This window comes from Astatotilapia calliptera, chromosome 23 (assembly GCF_964374335.1).
Source record: "Astatotilapia calliptera chromosome 23, fAstCal68.1, whole genome shotgun sequence".
NCBI lineage: Eukaryota > Metazoa > Chordata > Actinopteri > Cichliformes > Cichlidae > Astatotilapia > Astatotilapia calliptera.
In genome coordinates, this window is record NC_137443.1 from 43,562,700 (window position 1) to 43,583,694 (window position 20,995).

A 20,995-nucleotide genomic window follows, 5' to 3' on the forward strand; every position below is an offset into this window, starting at 1 on the left:
TATTCCTGATGCCTGCTCCAACTATCAGCCATGGAGATTCAACTCAGTGTTGTTAGCAGATGAAGAGTTTGTCAGTTACAAAAGGTCTCAAAGAGATTTTTTTTCTATCAATCAGACCCCAGAGATGTCATCATCAGTCATTTGGGAATCTCTAAAAGCATCTGAGAGGCCAAATAATTTCATTTTGTGCCAAACAAAGTGCAACACTGAAAGAACATCATCCATAAATATTGAGTAAGAACTGGACTCTCATACAGCGAGACTCAAATGCCTTTAAACATCAGCTTATCCTGCTGATCCAAGTCCAACACTGAGTTTGTAAAAAGATGTTTGTCAATCATTTTGTTTGGTTTCTGAGGAAAAAGATTCAATAACTTGCTGCTAATACACAACATTTCATCATATTTCCTCATAACCCTCTTTTGTCTGACCATTTGATCCCATTTGAATTTGCAATAAAGGATCCACAGAGTTTGGTGACAATAATGACAGTAGATGTTTGTGTGAAAGTGCTGGAAGCAAATGAGTGTGTGATGTTCTTTCAGTGTTGCACTTTGTAGACGCTCCCTGAGCACTGGTCTCACAGCCAGCTGCACATAGAGACCAGTGTTGTTAGTCCAGGTCAGAAGATGACTTGTTGGAATGAAAATGAGCTTGTAGTTTGTCTGCTTTAATAATGTGACTGGAAAAAGGTGTTGGACTTCAAATATGTCCATTTCTGTCACACTTCACCTTTAAAAGTGAAGCCATGTGGTTCCTGGAAGGAAAAACACGACTTTTTCAAGTCTTTGTCCTGTTTTTATGAGAAATGTACGACTTTAATGTGAAACATTCAGAGTTTTTCTCTTGTTGTGTTTGTTTGAAGCTGCTTCCTGTTGGCTTCAGCTGTTTGGAGTTTCCATTTTCTAAACTTCTACATTCTGAACCTTCTTCAGCTCTGAACAGATGATGAAACACTGAATGATTTCAAGCACTTTGTCTAATAAACTTACATCTTTCATTCTTTATACAGATTGAAGGACTGTGGTTTGTCAGAGATCAGCTGTGATTATCTGGCAGCAGCACTGAAGTCCAACCCCTCCCATCTGAGAGAGCTGGACCTGAGTAATGACTACTCTTCTTCAACTAAGAACAACGTGCAGGATTCAGGAGTGAAGCATCTGTGTGGTTTCCTGGAGAGTCCAGGATGTAAACTTGAAACTCTGAGGTCAGTCAGCATGTTTTAGTTGTGCTGAGATGAATATGATGTGAAAGTTGTGCTGACACTAAACTGCAGACATCAGGCTGATATTATACTGATCCACACTGAGGATCTTCATGGTAAAGTCTGTTTTCTTCTTCTCTGGTTTAGTCCATTGACTGCAGCAGAACAATGTTCACATTTCAAACAGTGATACTCAACGTATGGCCCGCGGCCCACACGCGGCCTGCCCACCTTTCCTGATTCAGAGAGAGGGGACCCTGATTAACTGTGTAGCTTCTTCCTCACAGTTCTAAGTATCAGACACAACAATGAATAATCCACAGCTGACTGTCTCTAGAGGGTCAAAGGTCACGGCACACAGCAGACAGTCAGAAATATTCTAACTCTGATCATTTATCAGTTGTGACACTGTGAGACTTGATCAGAGGTGTGATCATCACAGCAGAGGCCTTTGTGTCAAAGTCACTGAGGATCAAACAGAAACACATGAAGCAGATTTTCCTCTTCTGGCTTTTTATAGCAGATAACCTTCAAAATATTCTGCAGTCGATCAAAAACTGAAGCAAACCATGAAGCAACATGTGAACATGAGCTGATGCTGCTGAAGTGAAGCAAAGTTACAGAGGTTTGATTACAGACACAGCTGAGAGTTTGTAATCTGTCATCATTTTAAAAAGTTTCCATGGAACAGCAGAAATGAGGCTTTACTGTCAGAGGCCGACAGCACTGAACACAACAGCAGACTGGTGGCTAATAAACAGTGAATGATGCAGAAACAGATGTTTGAAGCTGTTCTTGGAGTACACTGAGAGAGAGAGAGCTGTGCAGGCAGGAACAGCCAAAGTCAGAGAGAATTCATGAGCATATTGATCAAACGTGAAGCAGAGTTTGGATCTTCTTTTGCTGCTGCTTCACTCAGTTTTGGTTGGAGACAGATGAAACCTGCAGCTTCAGGATCTGTGAGCTGTCCACTTTCAGCCCCGACGGCGTGTCCGTGTACGCGCCGTCGAGTGAACGATCCACGCTCTGTGTTTCCATCTTTGTGTGTTTAGCTGCTCTCATTTACTGTTTTAGCTGTTTGCTGCTTGTTGAAATAGTTTGTGAGCTTTAACCTGAGATTCTGGCAAAATACATTTATATTAAACATCGATTCAGGATTGAATGAATCAACATCGTTTTATTCAAATTAAAACCATTTAAATGGGAACATGAATTTTTTACAGCCGCCTCTAATGCTGGGTAATGTCAGCTGGTCCATGTGCAGCTGGCTGTGAGGCTCAGGGAGCGTCTACAAAGTGCAACACTGAAAGAACATCATCCATAAATATTGAGTAAGAACTGGACTCTCATACAGAGAGACTCAAATGCCTTTAAACATCAGCTTATCCTGCTGATCCAAGTCCAACACTGAGTTTGTAAAAACATGTTTGTCAATCATTTTGTTTGGTTTTTGAGGAAAAAGATTCAATAAGTTGCTGCTAATACACAACATTTCATCATATTTCCTCATAACCCTCTTTTGTCTGACCATTTGATCCCATTTGAATTTGCAATAAAGGATCCACAGAGTTTGGTGACAATGATGACAGTAGATGTTTGTGTGAAAGTGCTGGAAGCAAATGAGTGTGTGATGTTCTTTCAGTGTTGCACTTTGTAGACGCTCCCTGAGCACTGGTCTCACAGCCAGCTGCACATAGAGACCAGTGTTGTTAGTCCAGGTCAGAAGATGACTTGTTGGAATGAAAATGAGCTTGTAGTTTGTCTGCTTTAATAATGTGACTGGAAAAAGGTGTTGGACTTCAAATATGTCCATTTCTGTCACACTTCACCTTTAAAAGTGAAGCCATGTGGTTCCTGGAAGGAAAAACACGACTTTTTCAAGTCTTTGTCCTGTTTTTATGAGAAATGTACGACTTTAATGTGAAACATTCAGAGTTTTTCTCTTGTTGTGTTTGTTTGAAGCTGCTTCCTGTTGGCTTCAGCTGTTTGGAGTTTCCATTTTCTAAACTTCTACATTCTGAACCTTCTTCAGCTCTGAACAGATGATGAAACACTGAATGATTTCAAGCACTTTGTCTAATAAACTTACATCTTTCATTCTTTATACAGATTGTGGAGCTGTGGTTTGTCAGAGATCAGCTGTGATTATCTGGCAGCAGCACTGAAGTCCAACCCCTCCCATCTGAGAGAGCTGGACCTGTGGGGAAACAACCTGAAGGATCCAGGAGTGAAGCATCTGTGTGGTTTCCTGGAGAGTCCAGGATGTAAACTTGAAACTCTGAGGTCAGTCAGCATGTTTTAGTTGTGCTGAGATGAATATGATGTGAAAGTTGTGCTGACACTAAACTGCAGACATCCGGCTGATATTATACTGATCCACACTGAGGATCTTCATGGTAAAGTCTGTTTTCTTCTTCTCTGGTTTAGTCCATTGACTGCAGCAGAACAATGTTCACATTTCAAACCTTCAAAGAAGAAGAAAAATCCTCCACTGGAAAATTCACTGTGAAACTCTCAAACTCTTCATTGCACCTTAAAGTCTGTGTGACACTGAAATCCAAAGCAAAATGTGCGTTTGCTTTACAGACAGCAGTCCAACACAAACATACACACATCATCCAAAACACAGTCCAACATCCAAATCTCCTCCACTGCCAGCATGAATGATGGGAAAGAGAAGGAGGAACACTCTGACATTCAGGCTTAGAATGAGTTTCATCAAGCAGACTGTGAAGATCAAAGCTGCATTAGAAAGCTTACATGAATGAATGAGTGGACAGAAGTGGACAGAGATCATCTGAAGCACTTCAAAGGCTTTAAATCAGCACATTTCTCTTTATTCTTTATCAACTCTGTTAGTTTCTCTCAGTTTTCTGTGGAATGAAGCTAACAGCAGGCTAATAAGATGCTGACCAATAGGTTTCTATTAAAGGTTGTAATTTGTATATGAAAAAGTGCTTTGGCTCAGCAGGGATCAGCTTACAGGTAGAATACAGCTGCTGGATGGGATTAGCATGTCATAGCTATCTACCAAACTGCTAACTGGGGGATTTCAGGCCATCTATGGATCATTTTTGCTAACTGTTTATTCAGCTTAGGCTCACAGGGCTGCAGCCTGTGCCCTAGCTGTCATAGGGCAAGAGGCGTGGTCCACCTGCACAGGTGAGCAGTCCATCACAGGGCCAACAGAGAGCGACAGAGAAGCACTCCCTCACATCCACACCTACAGCCAATGTAGAAGCACCAATGAACCTAAGCAGCATTTCATTGGACTGTGGGAGAACATCCAACCTCCACAGAAAGGCCCAGCTGACCAACAAGCTTCAACCTACAACCTTCTTGCTCTAAGGCACTAGTGCTAACCACTTTTGCCCATTTCAGCCCAAATCCTGCATCTTCCTGTTTCTGACTCCAGGCCAGCTCCACTAACACTTTCTCATCAGACACTGCCACCTAGTGGAGGAAGTCTTAGTTCCATTTGAAGCTTCAGATTACAGTTAGTTCCTTTACAAAGAGGTGGAGGTGGTGGGGCCACAGCACCATCATCACTGAGTGCCATAGGACACTTAACCTTTGTTTCCATATGCTGGGAACTTCCTGTTGTTCCAAGGAGGACTGGAAAATGTGTGAAAATCTCCCAGTCAGTTCCTCACAGCACACTTCAATCATTTCCCTCCCACAGCATCAGGACCAGGGCTTTTTCTCTCTTTGGTCCCACTAAGAGATTTCCACACAAACACCTCATCAGTGGGACTCTCAGAGCTACCAGCCCTTTGCTACAATCACAAAGCTCTTCATTGAAATCAATGATATCAAAGCTGGAATCAAATGAGTCCAAGTCTTCTGCTGATTCAGCATCACATTCATCTTTGCTCCTTGTTCTGCATCCCCACCATGGACTTCATTCCTTTCCAAGCCAGCCTTGAGTGTCCTTTATTCAGCTCATCCTCTGCTTTACTTTTACACCTGATTTTAGCTGCTTTATCTCTCTTTCAACAGGTTTCTGTGCCTCAATCTTTTTCTTCTCTCCCTCATAACAAGACAGCTTCTTCTGCCTGAGAACATGTTGGAGTGATTTACTAATCCAGGGCTGCTTATTGGGGAAAATACTTCCTGTTTCCAAAGTAATCCCCATTTTTCCCAGAAAGAAATGTCAGTAGAAATCGATGATCTAAGTGAGAACATGAGCCTTTAAAAAGTCCCAGTGGGTGCAGTCAAAGCAGTCCCTCAGTCCCAGTATAGAGTCTTTGGTCCAGACTGGAACAGCTGTGTGCCCAGTTTGAGCTCTCTTCAGTGCTGTGACCTGACAGACCCAGAGGGGCCATCACATCACATTTAGAAGCTCCCCTGATGGAGCCACAACACATGTCCAATACTTAGTCTGTCTTGTTGGACCAACTGGAAGAAATGATTCAAGGACTTAGTCACAGAACAGAGATTCAAATCTCCAAAATCCAACTGGCTGCATCAGGACATATAGTCTGAAACTCTGCACAGTTTCCTGTTTGAAGCTGCTTCCTGTTGGCTTCAGCTGTTTGGAGTTTCCATTTTCTAAACTTCTACATTCTGAACCTTCTTCAGCTCTGAACAGATGATGAAACACTGAATGATTTCAAGCACTTTGTCTAATAAACTTACATCTTTCATTCTTTATACAGATTGAGGAACTGTGGTTTGTCAGAGATCAGCTGTGATTATCTGGCAGCAGCACTGAAGTCCAACCCCTCCCATCTGAGACAGCTGTACCTGTACTTCAACAACCTGAAGGATCCAGATGTGAAGCAGCTGTCTGATCTTAAGAAGAGTCCAGACTACAGACTGGAGACTCTGGAGTAAGTAGAGTGATGGAGTGAGTGGGTGGTGCTGTCAGCAGTATTGTACTAAACACAGTCAGTATGAAACAAAGATCCAGTGTTTCCTGTAAAGCTGCAGCTTCTCAGTGAAGCTGTGAGAGGAGAACGGTGACAGGCTTCAGGATTGGACACAAACACTTCCTGTTTCTCACCTTTATGGTCACCATAGTAACGGCTGACACGCTCTGATCAAACACTGTCAACAGCCAATCAGCTCTCTGAACAAAGCAGCACGCAGACCAATGACTGCATTGATTTCCAAGTTTAAAGCAGTGAAGAACACAGTCTGTAGGTGAGGAAGAATTTAGTGAGAGCAGATGTTTGGATGGAATTCCTCCAGTTAACAGCTGGAACCGTCCATCTGGATTGTTGGGCTTGTTGTTGGGGTTCCTACAGAGCTCAGAGTGGACACACCAAGGTTCTTCTAATGAATGAAAGTCCAAACTCAAACTAGGAGGGAAAAACATTTTCAGCAACTTCAATAAAAATCCAAAGATTAGAAAAAGTGAAGCAACAATGAGTCCTAGTACAGTCCCAGCACTGACGTCCCTGCTGCTCTTTATACTGGATGTGCTGCATCACTGACTGACAGCTGATGAAGAGTCTCTGGAAACACTCGTTTATCTCCTCTGCTCTTCCTCCTTCTCTCTGCAGGTGGAGGTTATGATGGTAAACAGGACGGTGTGTGTGCTGAGAGAGGAGCAGCTGTGTCCTGATGATCCAGAGAGGTTGAAGCAGCAGCAGCTTGTGTGTAGAGACGCTCTGACTGGGCCATGTTACTGGGAGGTGGAGAGGAGAGCTTCATCCAGCAGTGACTGACAGAGGAATGAAGTGCAGATGACTGTCAGTGCTGCAGAGTGAACTGCTCTGAGAACAGCTCCACTGTCAGACACAATGTAGAGTCCAGCATCAGCCCTGTGTGTCCCTCTGGATCTGACAGAGGATCATCAGTGTATCTGGACTGCTCTGCTGCTGCTCTGTCCTTCTACAGTCTCTGCACAGTCTCTGTCTCACTCTGGAAAGATTTTACAACTTGTTGTAATTACAGAACGTTAATATAATATTCAAACATGTGATCTTCTCTTTATTTCTGAATCTTTACCAAATAAAGAAAAACCAAACTAACAAACAGAAGCTGTCGTGTCCTTTTTCACCACATCTGTGAATCTTTTCTGTGTTTTTCCTCTTTTCCTCCTTCCTGCAGCTCCATCTTCATCATTCTGTGTCCAGTATATGTGAACACGTCCAAAGCATCTGAGCCTCATGTTACCCGTTTGTGTGAGTTACGCCTGTCGTTGTGTTGTGGTGTATAAATAAGGGGCAGGAGACAGCGCTGGATCTCTGAGTTCTTTACTCTCAATTTCTGCAACATCTGCAATATCTAGAAATGCAAACCTGTGAGCTGTGTGTGTTGTGCGTCTGCTCGGCCACCTCTCCTCCGGCCGTGCTGGAAGCAGCTGTGCGTTTGACAGTTTTATCGACTCGACAATAATCGAACAAATTAAATGTTCAAAAATATCAACTTAAGCACTTCAAAGTCAACAAAAAGCTTAAAACAATGAAATAATATTTCACTGACAAAACAACAGCTCATAAGAACGATACACAAAATAATACAGAAACAAACAAATAAAAGTTATTAACCAGGATCCATGTTTTTGTCACAAACACTGAATCAGCTGATTCACTCTTTATGTTTCTGAGTTTGTTTTGTGATTATAGTTCTGGTTTCTGTTTCTGTGTCTTCACTGTGTCCCACGTCTCCTTACTTTGGACTCTGTGTTATATTTCCTGTTTTACTTTGACAGTCCTGTGTTACTGTTTCCTGTCTCGTGTGTGTAATTGGTCCCAGCTGTGTTTCCCTCCTGTCTCCCGTTCCCTGATTACTAAACTGCGTCCACGCCGCCGGCGCTCCTCTCCACAGCTGGATTCCAGGATTTCAGAGCATCCAGCTGTGGTGAGTGATGGAGACACTTTCTCTGCTCCCTCAGTAATCAGGACAGTTTATTGAACATCAGAGGACATAAAGGACTGTTTTTCACCTGCCCGTTCTGAACCTGGACATTAAAGACTGCTGGCTTCAAGGACATTAATCCCAGTGTCAGCCAGCCAATAACAGCCTGTGTTTTTCAGCTCTTTAGGAGTCAGAAATGAGAAAGACACAGACTGCTAACCTCTCCCTGCAGGAAATAAGCTCCGCCTCTTCCTGTCCTGTATATGAGTGATTCTGACATGAGACACAATGAGTTTCCTGTTTATTGTGACTTAAAGCGAGCAGCAAAGACACTAAACTGTGTGTTTCCAGCTAAAGCTGCTTTTTGTGTTGCTCCCACAATCCTGTCTGAAACAGTCAGTGAGGAAAACTCAGTTTATGCTTCCAAGCTCATTGTGAGAGGGCACATTGTGTTCCTGCAAGTGCTGATTTTGTCTGCATCCCTGAGTTTAGTGAGCTGCCTCCAAGGACTTGTGAAGCCCAGTGTGTTAAGGCTGCATCTCCCAGATGTTTCCACCTTTCCAGCAGAGACGATAAATGTTCCCACAAAGGCTCAAAGACTGTTTGATTTTCTGAGTGTTGGCCTCAAGAGATTGCTCAGTGAGCACCTGAGTGTTTCTGGGACATCGGACACTAACTGGAACTTCAAGTCTGGTTCTGAAGCTGCACATGCAAAGACTGTTTCTGGTTGTAGAGACCTGGCTGTTCCAGGGATTGTAACCTCCCCAGAGGCTGAGCTGCTGACCTCAGCTGACTCTGGAGCCTTGAAGGTAACTAAGTTTGCACCGCTCGGGTGAGCCATCTCAGCTGCAACAGCCTCCACAGAGAGCTCACGCAAGCTCACCCAGCCTGCTGAGGATTTTATGCTGCTTGAAGAAAATATAATCTGATCAAACATTATTCAGCTTTAAATAATTGTTCAGCTTTAAAGTTACTGTGCAACTGTGTAATAAAAATGTGCTCACGACTTTGGCCTTGAGAGCGATAAGAAGCGATCGCCTCATCCTGCAGGTGCAAGATATCTGCAAGCGAAGAGACTAGAACACCCAAGGCCGATTTCCTTTTATGGAGTTGTTTTTCTGCTAATGCAGCACTTTCCTCACAACCCCCTCCTGTAAGTTTTAGAGAATATATACCCATCCTCACAGCAAATCTTCGGAATCTCCTGATGTGAGCTGTGTTGAGAGGTTGTCTCTGTCTCAATAAAAGTTCACTGATTCCCCATCTGCCGCAGGTGTCCGGTTGTCTTCATTCTCCGCCAGCCTGGTTAAGTCAATTCCTCCTTAACATCTAAAAGAACCTATTTAATGAAGGAAGACGGGTTCACTTTGTGTTTAATATTATTCTATTGCTGTTGTTGTTGTTTTTTTTGTATCCTTCAATTGGCGTCACGAACAGGATCCGCTCCAGGTCAACTGGAACGGATGGGAGGACTTCGGCCGTGGTCTGAGTGAACGGAGTTTGGACAAAAGCTGTGTGCACACAAAAACAAGGTAAGCAGACCTTTTATTTCTGCTATATTGAACATTATAAAAATACTTAGTGTCCAAACTCCTAGTAATTCATAACCAAAATTGTCTGGCTTACTTAAGGCTTGTTGAGAATCAGACAAGTGAATAAGAAATAAGTGAATAAGAGATAAGTGAATAAGAAATAAGTGAATAAGTGAATAAAGATAAGAGTGAACTGAGGTCTGACCACGGTTGCAGCCGACGGGTTGCTCTCCGGTGTCGGATACATACCTCAGTGCAGGTCTGGGACCTTGAAAGGGTTTATTAGTAACGCCTTTCTAAACAAATTAAAAGGTTAAAGGCCTTGAGAATATTTTTTAGTAATATTCTCTAAACTACAGAAGGGTTAGGAAGGCCCAGAGGACTTTATTAGAAAAGATCCTCTAAAACTTAAAAAGGAGAAGTACTGGTTGGAGTCCAAAGGAGGGGTCCCTTTGATCAATAGGAGAAAACGGATCTCTTCTTAAAACCCCGATGATTTTAGTGTTTTAAATGTTTTGATGTTCTGTTTGATATTGGACACACATAAATACACGCTGAATGCTTGCTGTGGAACACTGGGCAGGACAGTTTGGTTCTCCGTTGTTCACAGATTACACAATTAAAGGAACTAGGTTCCTCTTTTGGTTAAAATAATACACCACACATAGAATTTTTTTTTACACATTTATTACATACATAAGGAGGGTAATGAGTGACTGCAGGTAATGTATGAAGTGTGAATGAGACGTGTGAACAAGGTGACAACCAACTAGCACCCCTATCAGGAAGCTCTAGGCAAGGTTACCCGCCAGACTCCGGTTTGGTAGAAGCTTGGTAACACCTGAAGGGATATTTCAGTGCTGACTCACCTTTAAAGCAGCGCCCCAGCTGTTAGTGCCTAACAGAGGCAGAAACCCAGCTGGCCCAAATTCTCCTTTAAAATCAATAAAAGAACACTCCTCCATTGACAGTAAAATGGATGGAGAATTAGATCGAGAAACTAATGATGATGGTTGGGGTCCCGGTGTTATTCTTAGCACATTGGGAGAACAATTAACATGTGTTGAGACAGTCATCAACTCCACACACCAGCCTAAAGAAGCAAAAAAGCAGAAAGAGTCATTGAGGAAAACAGCTGAAAGGTTAATGAAAGAAAAGGGAAAGGACGAGGGGAGTAGTGGTAACTGGGGAATAATTTGGCAGAATAAGGCTATGCAGGCAAAAGAGAAAGAGGAAGAAGCCAACTCAGCAGCAGCAGGTGCAGGTGTGATGAGCGGGGTGAGACACAGAAAGGAAGCAGATAAGCACGCAGGCCGCAAAGCTAAATTTAATCACTGGGTGTGTTTATGGGAAACTGCAAAACCACACATGAAGAAAAATAGGTCTCAGCCACCTCCCTATTCTGCCTCAACTCCTCCCTCAGCAGGCATATATCCGGTACTTAATATCTCTGGTGGAATAATGACTATTGGAGAAGAACCGCCCGTAGCTCCAACTCCCATAGATACCAAGCATTTTTGCCCAGGAAGCTCCTCTCTGTCGGCGACATCCTCAGCTAGTAGTAGAGCCCCCTCTTCTATGTCCCATTGTTTTGGAACCGGATCTGAGGGCCTAACTGACCCCCCTGCGAGCGCACCATTTGCGGTTCGAATGAACAGACAGGAACCCACTGAACAACAATTAACTGATCAAGAAGCAGCATTACGCAGCTGCTTAAATGAACATAGGTCAGTGGTCCAGGTGAATAATCGTGTTGCGTCAGCCCCTCTTTCCCGGTCCAACCCCTTTGCCAGCACTCCTGTCGCTGTTAAAGGAGATCTGACCGCTACTGCAAAAACTGAGCCTGGCACTTCACCAAATGTCACAGTTACCATGTCTTTGGTGGGCCGTCAGGATCCGGAAACACAGATGAGTTTAGCCCACGTTTTTGCTGACACTGCTACCCCACCAGGCGGGGAAGAAACTGAGGATACTGATGATGAACTCAGTGACCTTAACAATACACCCCCCTCTACCCCTCCCAGTTTAGGATATCAGACTAGATCTAAGGGCCCTGTGCCTCAGCCTCCAGGCATATTTCCCCTGGTCCAGACTAAAGCGCAACGTAGACCAGTGTATCAACCTTATTCATTCGGAGATGTCCAGGCCCTAGTGGACAAACTCCCTGACATAACGGAGGGAGGGAATGCCTGGTTGGCTGGTTTGGATAAATACACAGCTGGACAGGACCTCGCACTGGGAGATTTTAGAGCTATTATAACTAGGTGCACATCCCGATCTCAGGCAGCGGACCTGGAACAAAATGCGGGTACTACCATGCATGAGAACGAGGTGCCACTAATGCAGGCCTTGAGGTTTATTGGACCGGCCCTGCGCAAACAATTCCCACCCAAAAATCAAGGCACCTTACAGAAATTTAAATGGGAGGGAAAGCAAAATCCCACCCATTATCTAAATCAGGCTGTTGAAGACTGGGTGAACCATACAGGTCATCACCCCAGTAGGACTTGTTCACAGAGCATGTGGTTTAGAAGGGCGGTGCTGAGGGGCATTCCGGAGTCAGTAAGCCAGAAAATGGAGGATAATCCTGATTTGCAGGACTGTGACTTTGCAATCTGGAAGAAACATTTGATTTTTAATCTTAACAAAGTGCAGATTAAGTCTGATGATAAAGCGGAGAGCGTCGAAGATTTACAGTTGCAACTGTTGAAGGTTCAGCTGCAGAAAGCTAAAAACGACCTGGGTGGAAAAGGTGACAAGCCTAAAAAGCAGCTTGTGGCCGCTGCGGCTCCCCCTCCTGGTCCAGTTGCCCCTGATTTGTATCCGAACCCATGGCCAACTGATCCACAGCCCCCCCAGTATGGTGCTTATCACTCCCCGGCCCCTTATGGGCAGAGAGGTTCCCCATTTGGAGGAAACAGAGGTGGTTTCAGGGGAAGGGGTCAGATGGGAGGTGGTAGGGGAGGCCAGATGTATGTTTGTTTCCGGTGTGGACAACCTGGACACTGGGCTAAAGCGTGCCCTTTGAACCCGGCTGCTGGAAGAGGCAGGGGAGCCCGTGGTGGGCCCTATCAGCATCCTGGCCACAGAGGTGGACCTCGTGGTGCTGTAGTTGGAGTGCCCCCGGCCCCACAGATGCCTGTGATGGGGTGGGAGTACTACGAGGGTGGTCCCCAGCTATAGGACACCCCACAGACTGCCCAGGACGGTGAAGGGACAACGGCGGACCCTATGCTGTCCATAACTGTAGATAGAAGAAGAAGCAGCTTTTTAGTGGACACTGGAGCTACGTACTCCACCATTAAGGATGTTGCTCGTGAAAGACTTACTGACAGAGTGATTACAGTGGTGGGCATATCTGGGGAACCTAAAACTCTGCCTTACACCGTGCCCCTCCCCACAACGGTTGGAGATCAGACCTTGTTACACAGCTATGTTTGTTCAAAACAGGCGCCTGTGAATTTACTGGGAAGAGACTTGTTGATTAAATTAGGAGCCACAATACTCTGCTCTTCACAAGGCCTAACTGTGACTCTCCCTACTGGGGTTGTACTTCCCTGCTCTGATGGGCCAGAGGGAGGTGGTCAGTTTCTGCTGCAACCCTCCTCCTGTTTGGCGGACTCTGCTGACATCTACTGGGCATTATTGGAAGTTGAAACACCTGCTGAACCAGGAGTTTGGACTGCTTTTCAGCAATGGCGGCCGTGGCTCTCACTCCTACATCCTTATGTCCCTCCCCCTGACCCACCTCATGTTACACTGTTTTATGACAGGCATGACACCACCTGGTACCAGCACATGTTCCAAAAGCAGTGTGAGGGGCGGGCTTGGTCTCTGAACATGTCGTGCATTTTTGCGGCACCGGAGGGAGTGGCAGCAGCGGTTACTTTTACAACAGATCAATTACAGTGGTACATGATGTCTGATGAGGCAGCTCCCCATGTGTCACTGGCCTTACATCCTGGACACCAGGCTAAGGAGCTGGGTGGAATGGTTAAACGTTCCCTTGCGGCCACTGACTGGACACCTACAAAACTCCCACAGGTTTTGTTTTCTCCATCTACCAAGACATACCAAATTTTACATGATTGCTTTAATTCCTCAACACTGCAACATGGAGTGGTCAGCGGGTCACATGGAAGAGAACACACAGACCACTGTGATGCTGCGCCTTTACTCGACTCTCTTCCAGATTGTTTGTGGTCCCTTGGACCCACAGATGTAGGTTTAGTTGATGTGGAGCCAGTCTCTTTTCAACTGTCATCTGCTACCCCTTTGTGGCAGCCTCAGTACCCACACAGACCGGAGGCTGAGGCTGGGATTGCAGAAACAATTTCTGGTTTGGTCACTGCCGGTGTCTTGGAGCCCTCCTGCTCTAAGTGGAACACGCCCATCCTACCCGTTGAGAAAAAAGGCACGGGGAAGTTCAGAATGGCACATGATTTGAGAAGGATTAATGCCTTACTTGGCACTCCTACTTTGCCTGTGCCTAATCCTTATGTTGCCTTGACCAACCTCCCACCATCTCATGCCTGGTTCACCTGCATTGACTTGGCTAATGCCTTTTTCTGCCTCCCACTTCGTGAGTCACTGCGTGACATTTTCTCATTTACATTTAGAGGCCGACAATGGCGTTACACTCGCTTACCACAGGGATTTGCCCTCTCCCCAGGACTGTTTAATCAGTGTTTGAAAGAACTTTTACAAACCAGCCCACTACCATCTGACTGTATGTTAATACAATATGTGGATGACCTTTTGCTGTCTGCCCCCACGGCTGACATCTGTTTGGAGGCCACCAGAGTGGTACTTCACCACCTGGCCAACACAGGTTTTAAAGTGAGCAAAAACAAACTACAGATTGCAAGAAAACAGGTTTCTTTTCTAGGCCGCATGGTCTCACAGTCCGGTATTTCCTTGTCCCCAGAACACAGGAACTCCATTTTGCACCATCCAAAACCTCTAACTGTAAAAGACATGTTGTCATTTTTGGGCCTGACTGGTTACAGCAGGACCTATGTCCCAGACTATGTTGGCCTTACTTCCCCTTTGCGCGTTTTGGTAAATGAACAAGGCATGAGAAACCTCTCTGCTCCCCTCTCATGGACTACAGAAACAGAACAGGCGTTTATAAAGTTAAAACAACAGCTTTCTGTCGCCTCTGACCTTGCTGTGCCAGATTATGCTTTGCCTTTTCATCTTGATGTTTCTGGAACTGGAACCCATATCAATGGTATCCTGTTCCAGAAAAAAGGGGGAGAGAGAAAAGTGTTGACATATGTAAGCGTAATGCTTGACAACACTGAAAAACGCCACCCACCGTGCACACAACACGTTTCTGGACTTGCAAAAATCATTCAGAAAACAGCACACATAGTGATGAACCACCCACTAAAAATTTTGACATCACACAGTGTGGTGGCCTACGTCTCCTCACAGGCCTTCACACTCACTTCACTCAGGCAGAGACGCCTCAGTACCATTTTGGAAGCACCACACATCACCTACTCACATGAAGGCATAAACATGGCTGATCACATGGGATCAGGGGAACCACATATGTGTGAAGAGGTTGTGCAGGTACAGGAGAAAATCAGGCCAGATTTGCAGGCAGAACCTCTAATGGATGCAGAAAAAGATTGGTTCACAGATGGATGTTGTTTCAGAACTGAAAGTGGAATGTTGAAGGCTGCATGGGCAATAGTGGAACAGACAGACATGAGATGGAAAACAGTGAAAGCAGAGCAGTTGACAGGACAACAGTCTGCACAGAGAGCTGAACTGAGAGCGGTGATTGAAGCCTTAAGGATGGGAAAGGGACAGAAAGTGAATATATACAGTGATTCAGCTTATGCTGTGGGAGCAGTGCATGTGGAGCTCAAGCAGTGGCTAAGAGCTGGTTTTTTGACAGCCAGCGGAAAGCCTATTAAACATGAGATAGAAATGAGGGAATTAGCGGAAGCACTGTTGTTACCTGTTAAGGTGGCAGTGGTAAAATGCAAAGGACACAGTGCCGGATTGGACTTAGTGGCATTAGGTAACAAACAGGCCGACTTAGTAGCTAAGCAGACAGCTGGTTACTTACCCTCCCTGATTATGGTAATGGACCCAGAAGCCACACCCCCTCCAGAAAGACCACCCATACAACTAGGCCTAGCCACAATCAGAGAGTTACAGGACAAAGCCAGCCCCCAGGAAAAATCATTATGGGTAACAAGAGGGGCCACAAACACAGATGTTTGGCGTGGCCCAGATGGAAGGCCCATTCTACCGCCAGGGGTCAGACAGACAGCAATGGAAGAGGCACATGGAGTGGGGCATGTGGGACCTGCACAAATGATGAGGAACTTAGCCGCCTGGTGGCACCCTTATCTAAAAGACATGACAAAATACATGGTTAAAACCTGTAAGGAGTGCAACCAATTTGGAATCAAGCCCGCCTTCAAGCCAATAGCAGGGTACTTCCCCATCCCACTTTGCCCAGGGAAAGAAATAATCATTGATTACACAGACATGGTGGACAGAGTAGGTAGTTACAGGTACCTGCTGGTGGCTGTGGATGCATTTTCAGGTTGGCCAGAAGCCTGGCCGACAGCAAGTGAAAACAGTGGAACTGTGGTGAAGTGTCTGATTAATCATTATATACCACAGCATGGGTTTCCCGAGGTCATAAGGTCGGACAATGGTTCACATTTCAGGAACCACGATCTGCAGAGGGTTGAAGCCGCATTAGGTTTGAAACATAAGTTTGGCTCAGTTTACCACCCCCAATCCCAGGGGAAAGTGGAAAGGATGAATCAAACTCTAAAAACTAAATTGGCTAAAATCTGTGCACAGACCAAATTAGATTGGGTTAAGGCATTGCCTCTTGCATTAATGTCCATAAGATGCTCAGTAAATCAAACCTCTGGTTACACTCCATTTGAGTTGGAGCATGGCAGGCCTTTTCCTGGCCCCTCCTCTCGCCTGTTAATGTCGGATGAAGCTGATTCAGACCTCGATCCGAGGACATATTATAACATGCTCCGCAGTTTTGTTGCCCAGTATTCCTCACAGGTCGCTGAAAGAAACCAGCAAGAGCTGAAAGAGGCGGCTACACCTGGAATGGACTACGTCCTCCTGAAAGTCACAAAGAGAAAGTGGGCTGAGCCTCGCTGGACAGGCCCTTACCGCATAACAGAGCGGACCTCCCACGCTGTCAGGCTCGAAGGGAAAGGTGACACCTGGTTTCATTACACACAGTGCGCTGCTGCCACCGAACCAGGAAGAACCTTGAGAGAGGTGCAGAAGGACCTGTCAGAAGGAGCTGCAACAGCATCACCAACCACTTGAGGGAGCCAAAACTCAACCTACAAGCCGGCTGGTTACAAAAGGGGGTGTTCTTCATACTGAACTAAACATTTTTATTTTTCTATTTTTAACATCTTTTATGACTTTGCTTTTATATTGGCTTGAGTTTTTAAGATTTACATTTTACATTGCAATAGTTTTAACCGCTGAAAGCTCATTTAAAGTTGTGTCACTGATACTTTTTGTTGCTCTTTAACTCCTAGAACACGCCCTTGGCGAGGTGGGGGGAACTGGACCACCTTTCTGTGCCCCATCATCCTCTATTAGAAGACATCCAAGCTAAGTAAACATGTCTTGGCCCTTTCCCCCTGAAATGACAGGCAGGCAAAGATGTTGCGTCTTTGTTTGCTTCCTGGCCCTGGGTCTCATTCCCATTGGCATAATCCTGATCTGTGAAGGGCCCCCGACACTTCTGACACCTTCAAGTTCAAAAGCTTCGCCCCCTTCTGACAGTCCCAATCTGACAAATGTAGCCCCTAGGGTCTTGCCCACCACTTCCTCTCCAGTTTTGCCCACGCCCGATCCATTTAGAAAGAAACGAGACACGGTTACCTCCTGTACCCCAAGTACGACTAGAATGATTACTCTCTGTGTCCCCAACAATAAAAGTTGGGTAGTCGAAATAGATTTCGCTAGCTTCCCAGTCACTCCCGTCACCAAAGACCAAGGGGGGGATCTTTTTAACCTTGCAGTACATCTCTCCTCCTCAGTGTGGTATATAACCCTGGGAGGTTGGCATCAGTGGAAGTGGTCCAGTTTAGTGTCAGAAACGGACCTCGATTGGTCCAAGCACTCTAGGGGTCAGGCTTTGCACTGGAGAAACCAAAATATGCTCAGAATAGCAAAAAAACCGGATCTTTCAGGCTTAATTTTTACCCTAAAGGATCTGGCCTTGACCTCCTGTCAACAATTTATACTTGCCCCTTGGACTGATCGCACCGCCCTGTATTGGCAAATGGAAATATGCCCTAGCGTTGGTGCAGCTCCAAGCTCTGTAGTTAAAGATGATAATCCCACCTTTAATGGCCCTCCGGTGACATATACAAACGGGGGGAGAAACGGCCGAATACGCATTGTAGACACAAATAAAATGTCTAAAGATGACCTCTTCCAAATTCTAACCGGTATTTCTGGAGCAACAAACAACTGGTTACTACTAGCTGAACAAGCTGCTGACAAGACGGCTTCCGACTGCATAGTGTGTATGGGAGCCCGCCCCACTTTAAGAGTGGTACCGGCGCCAGTCAATAGTGCATGCCTCCTGCATCTTATGAACAATACAAAACGAGGTCATTGCTCATATCTGGAAAACCACTTTCCTAAAACTCAACGCTCGGTCTCTAATAAACCACCTTTCTTTTCTTCAGATGTAGCTGTGAACAATTTCACTTGTATTAACCTGACTGGCAATGCAGTAAAACTAGGTAGCTTGAACTCTTCTTGGTGCACTGAGATGACGGTTATGAAACCAAACTTCCGACCTACGGCTAGGGCTGATTTGTGGTGGTGGTGTGGCAATAACAAGTTATATGATGGTTTCCCTCGGGATGCGTCAGGTCTTTGCGCTCTCATAACTCTTATTTTACCTGTTTTAGTCACTCCAGTAGATCTCTCTATAGAAGTACACGAAGTTGGCCTCCCATCCTCCTCTGAACGCCGCTCTAAACGTTCTCTAATCCCAGGTTCAGCTCATAATCCAACCTATATTGATGCTGTAGGTATACCCCGTGGGGTCCCCGATGAATATAAACTGCGAGACCAGGTTAAAGCAGGATGGGCCTCGATACTTTGGATGGTTGAAATAAATGCGAATGTAGACAGAATTAACTACATTCACTTTAATGTGCAACTGTTGGCTAATTACACTCGAGATGGTTTTGAAGCTGTGCATGCACAGTTATCTGCCACTTCCCTAATGGCTTTCCAAAACAGGGTCGCAACGGATTTTCTCCTCGCAGAAAGAGGCGGAGTCTGCAGCCTTTTTGGTCAGGAGTGCTGTACCTATATCCCCAATAACACAGCTCCTGATGGTTCCCTCACTAAAGCTATTACTGGTCTCACAGCTCTTACTGTTAAAATGAAGGAACACTCGGGCGTTGATACTGCCATGTGGGACTCTTGGCTTAACATGTTTGGCAAATATAAGGCCCTTGTAGCTTCCATCCTAGTTTCCATCTCAGTTTTTGTTGCTGTCCTAGTCACCTGCGGTTGCTGTTGTATTCCATGCATTCGATCCCTCTTCCAGAGACTGATTGTTACAGCTCTCACTCCTGAGGATAAGGATCTCGCCCGGCAGATGCCTTTATTGGCTAGTCAACTTCCCACCTCCTCGCCAACGGATGATGAAAACTCTGATCGTGAGGGTGACGAACATTATCGTCTTTCTCTTGTTTAAATGCTTCTAGAATGGTTGTTTCTCTGTGGTGTTTTGTATTAGGCTTGTTATTAATTGTTTCCCTCACCCACTTCCTCTTGAAGGATATATCTGGTTGAACTGTGTCTGGTCGGGTTGTGAGGGTTAAGCGATGTTCTCAGGGTCTCCGGACTTAAGCCTGAGCGAATGTGTACTCCCACCACTGGATATAAATTGTTTTTTTCCACACCCCTTCCTCACGTTTTACCATATTCACTTTTGAATGTCCTTAGCAGTTACCGTTCTGGGTTTATTTTACGGTTGATTTATTCTTTCACATTTTCACGTTTATATCTCTCATTATTATAGTATACTCTGTACTCTCCACATTTTTATCATTACTTATGCTTTTTGGTTGCTGGGTTACAGGAACTGTTAATTTTGTGTCACTACCCTGGTTGCACTGACTCGTTGTATCCTTGGGTGCAGGACAGCTGTTACTGCTTTCGTCGGGAACCGAGACTGCTTGCAGCCGACCCCTGGGCAGGGTGGTGCCTGGACTCTTTTCTCCTCATCTGCAATGACAGATAAAGACAAATGATAAGACCCGAGGAGTTTTTCGAGCCAGGCTTCGACACGTCTCTGTGTTCCTTTGAATGTTACTTATTTTTGTGTGTTGACCCATTTAAGATGGGTCAAAAGGGGGATTTGAAGAAAATATAATCTGATCAAACATTATTCAGCTTTAAATAATTGTTCAGCTTTAAAGTTACTGTGCAACTGTGTAATAAAAATGTGCTCACGACTTTGGCCTTGAGAGCGATAAGAAGCGATCGCCTCATCCTGCAGGTGCAAGATATCTGCAAGCGAAGAGACTAGAACACCCAAGGCCGATTTCCTTTTATGGAGTTGTTTTTCTGCTAATGCAGCACTTTCCTCACAACCCCCTCCTGTAAGTTTTAGAGAATATATACCCATCCTCACAGCAAATCTTCGGAATCTCCTGATGTGAGCTGTGTTGAGAGGTTGTCTCTGTCTCAATAAAAGTTCACTGATTCCCCATCTGCCGCAGGTGTCCGGTTGTCTTCATTCTCCGCCAGCCTGGTTAAGTCAATTCCTCCTTAACATCTAAAAGAACCTATTTAATGAAGGAAGACGGGTTCACTTTGTGTTTAATATTATTCTATTGCTGTTGTTGTTGTTTTTTTTGTATCCTTCATGCTGCAGCCCAAAAGGCATCCTGAGCTGGCTGACAGCCACCCACAGCTTCAGCTGCCTCAGCCAGGGGTCTCCACACCTGCTGGCCCTGCATCTGCTCTGACTGGGGGCTCCGGAGAGCCGCGCCAGCCATCCATCTCTGCTGGGGCTCCTGTTTGAGAATGTAGGAGTGTAAACTTCAAATATCTGCTCGGTTTGTCAAGATATCACATATTTGCAAAAGTGCTCTGACGTTTTTGGAGACGTCTGTTACCCACCATCTGGATAGCTAACCGGGAGGTCGAGGGTCATTAGAGCCGGCGAGAACAGCGGACTCCCGGCACATCGTTTTTGGACCCCACGGCCTTTGGCTGTTCAGGTTTAAACATGATATATAAGTCACTTAGATCACGTAAAAATGTTATCGTTTGGCTTTTTTCAGTGTTGTTTGTTTGGTTTGGCTGAAGTTACAGTTTTCACACAGCTGAATAAACGCCAAACAGAAAAGTGATTAAACAGAAGTGTGAGACGGTCGAGAGTTTACTCCTGTGT

General features: G+C 45.2%; 2 protein-coding genes and 1 long non-coding RNA gene across 3 annotated transcripts in view; all 3 read left to right on the forward strand.

The window, feature by feature from the left end:
- The window catches only part of LOC145423965 (protein NLRC3-like), a 46,824-nt gene extending 39,638 nt beyond the window's left edge, over positions 1–7,186 (forward strand). The window contains exons 4-5 of the mRNA XM_080296800.1: positions 5,863–6,036; positions 6,712–7,186. Of these exons, the coding sequence (XP_080152926.1) occupies positions 5,863–6,036; positions 6,712–6,724 (187 nt within the window). The 3' untranslated portion in view covers positions 6,725–7,186. The remainder of the gene's footprint in view (positions 1–5,862; positions 6,037–6,711) is intronic.
- LOC113017716 (NACHT, LRR and PYD domains-containing protein 12-like) overlaps positions 1–20,995 on the forward strand; it is a 1,242,929-nt gene that overhangs the window by 481,413 nt on the left and 740,521 nt on the right. The window lies entirely within an intron of this gene.
- On the forward strand, positions 8,930–20,313 carry LOC145424010 (uncharacterized). Its single transcript, XR_013904960.1, has 2 exons — positions 8,930–9,543; positions 19,736–20,313. It is a non-coding gene; the product is annotated as an uncharacterized LOC145424010 (long non-coding RNA).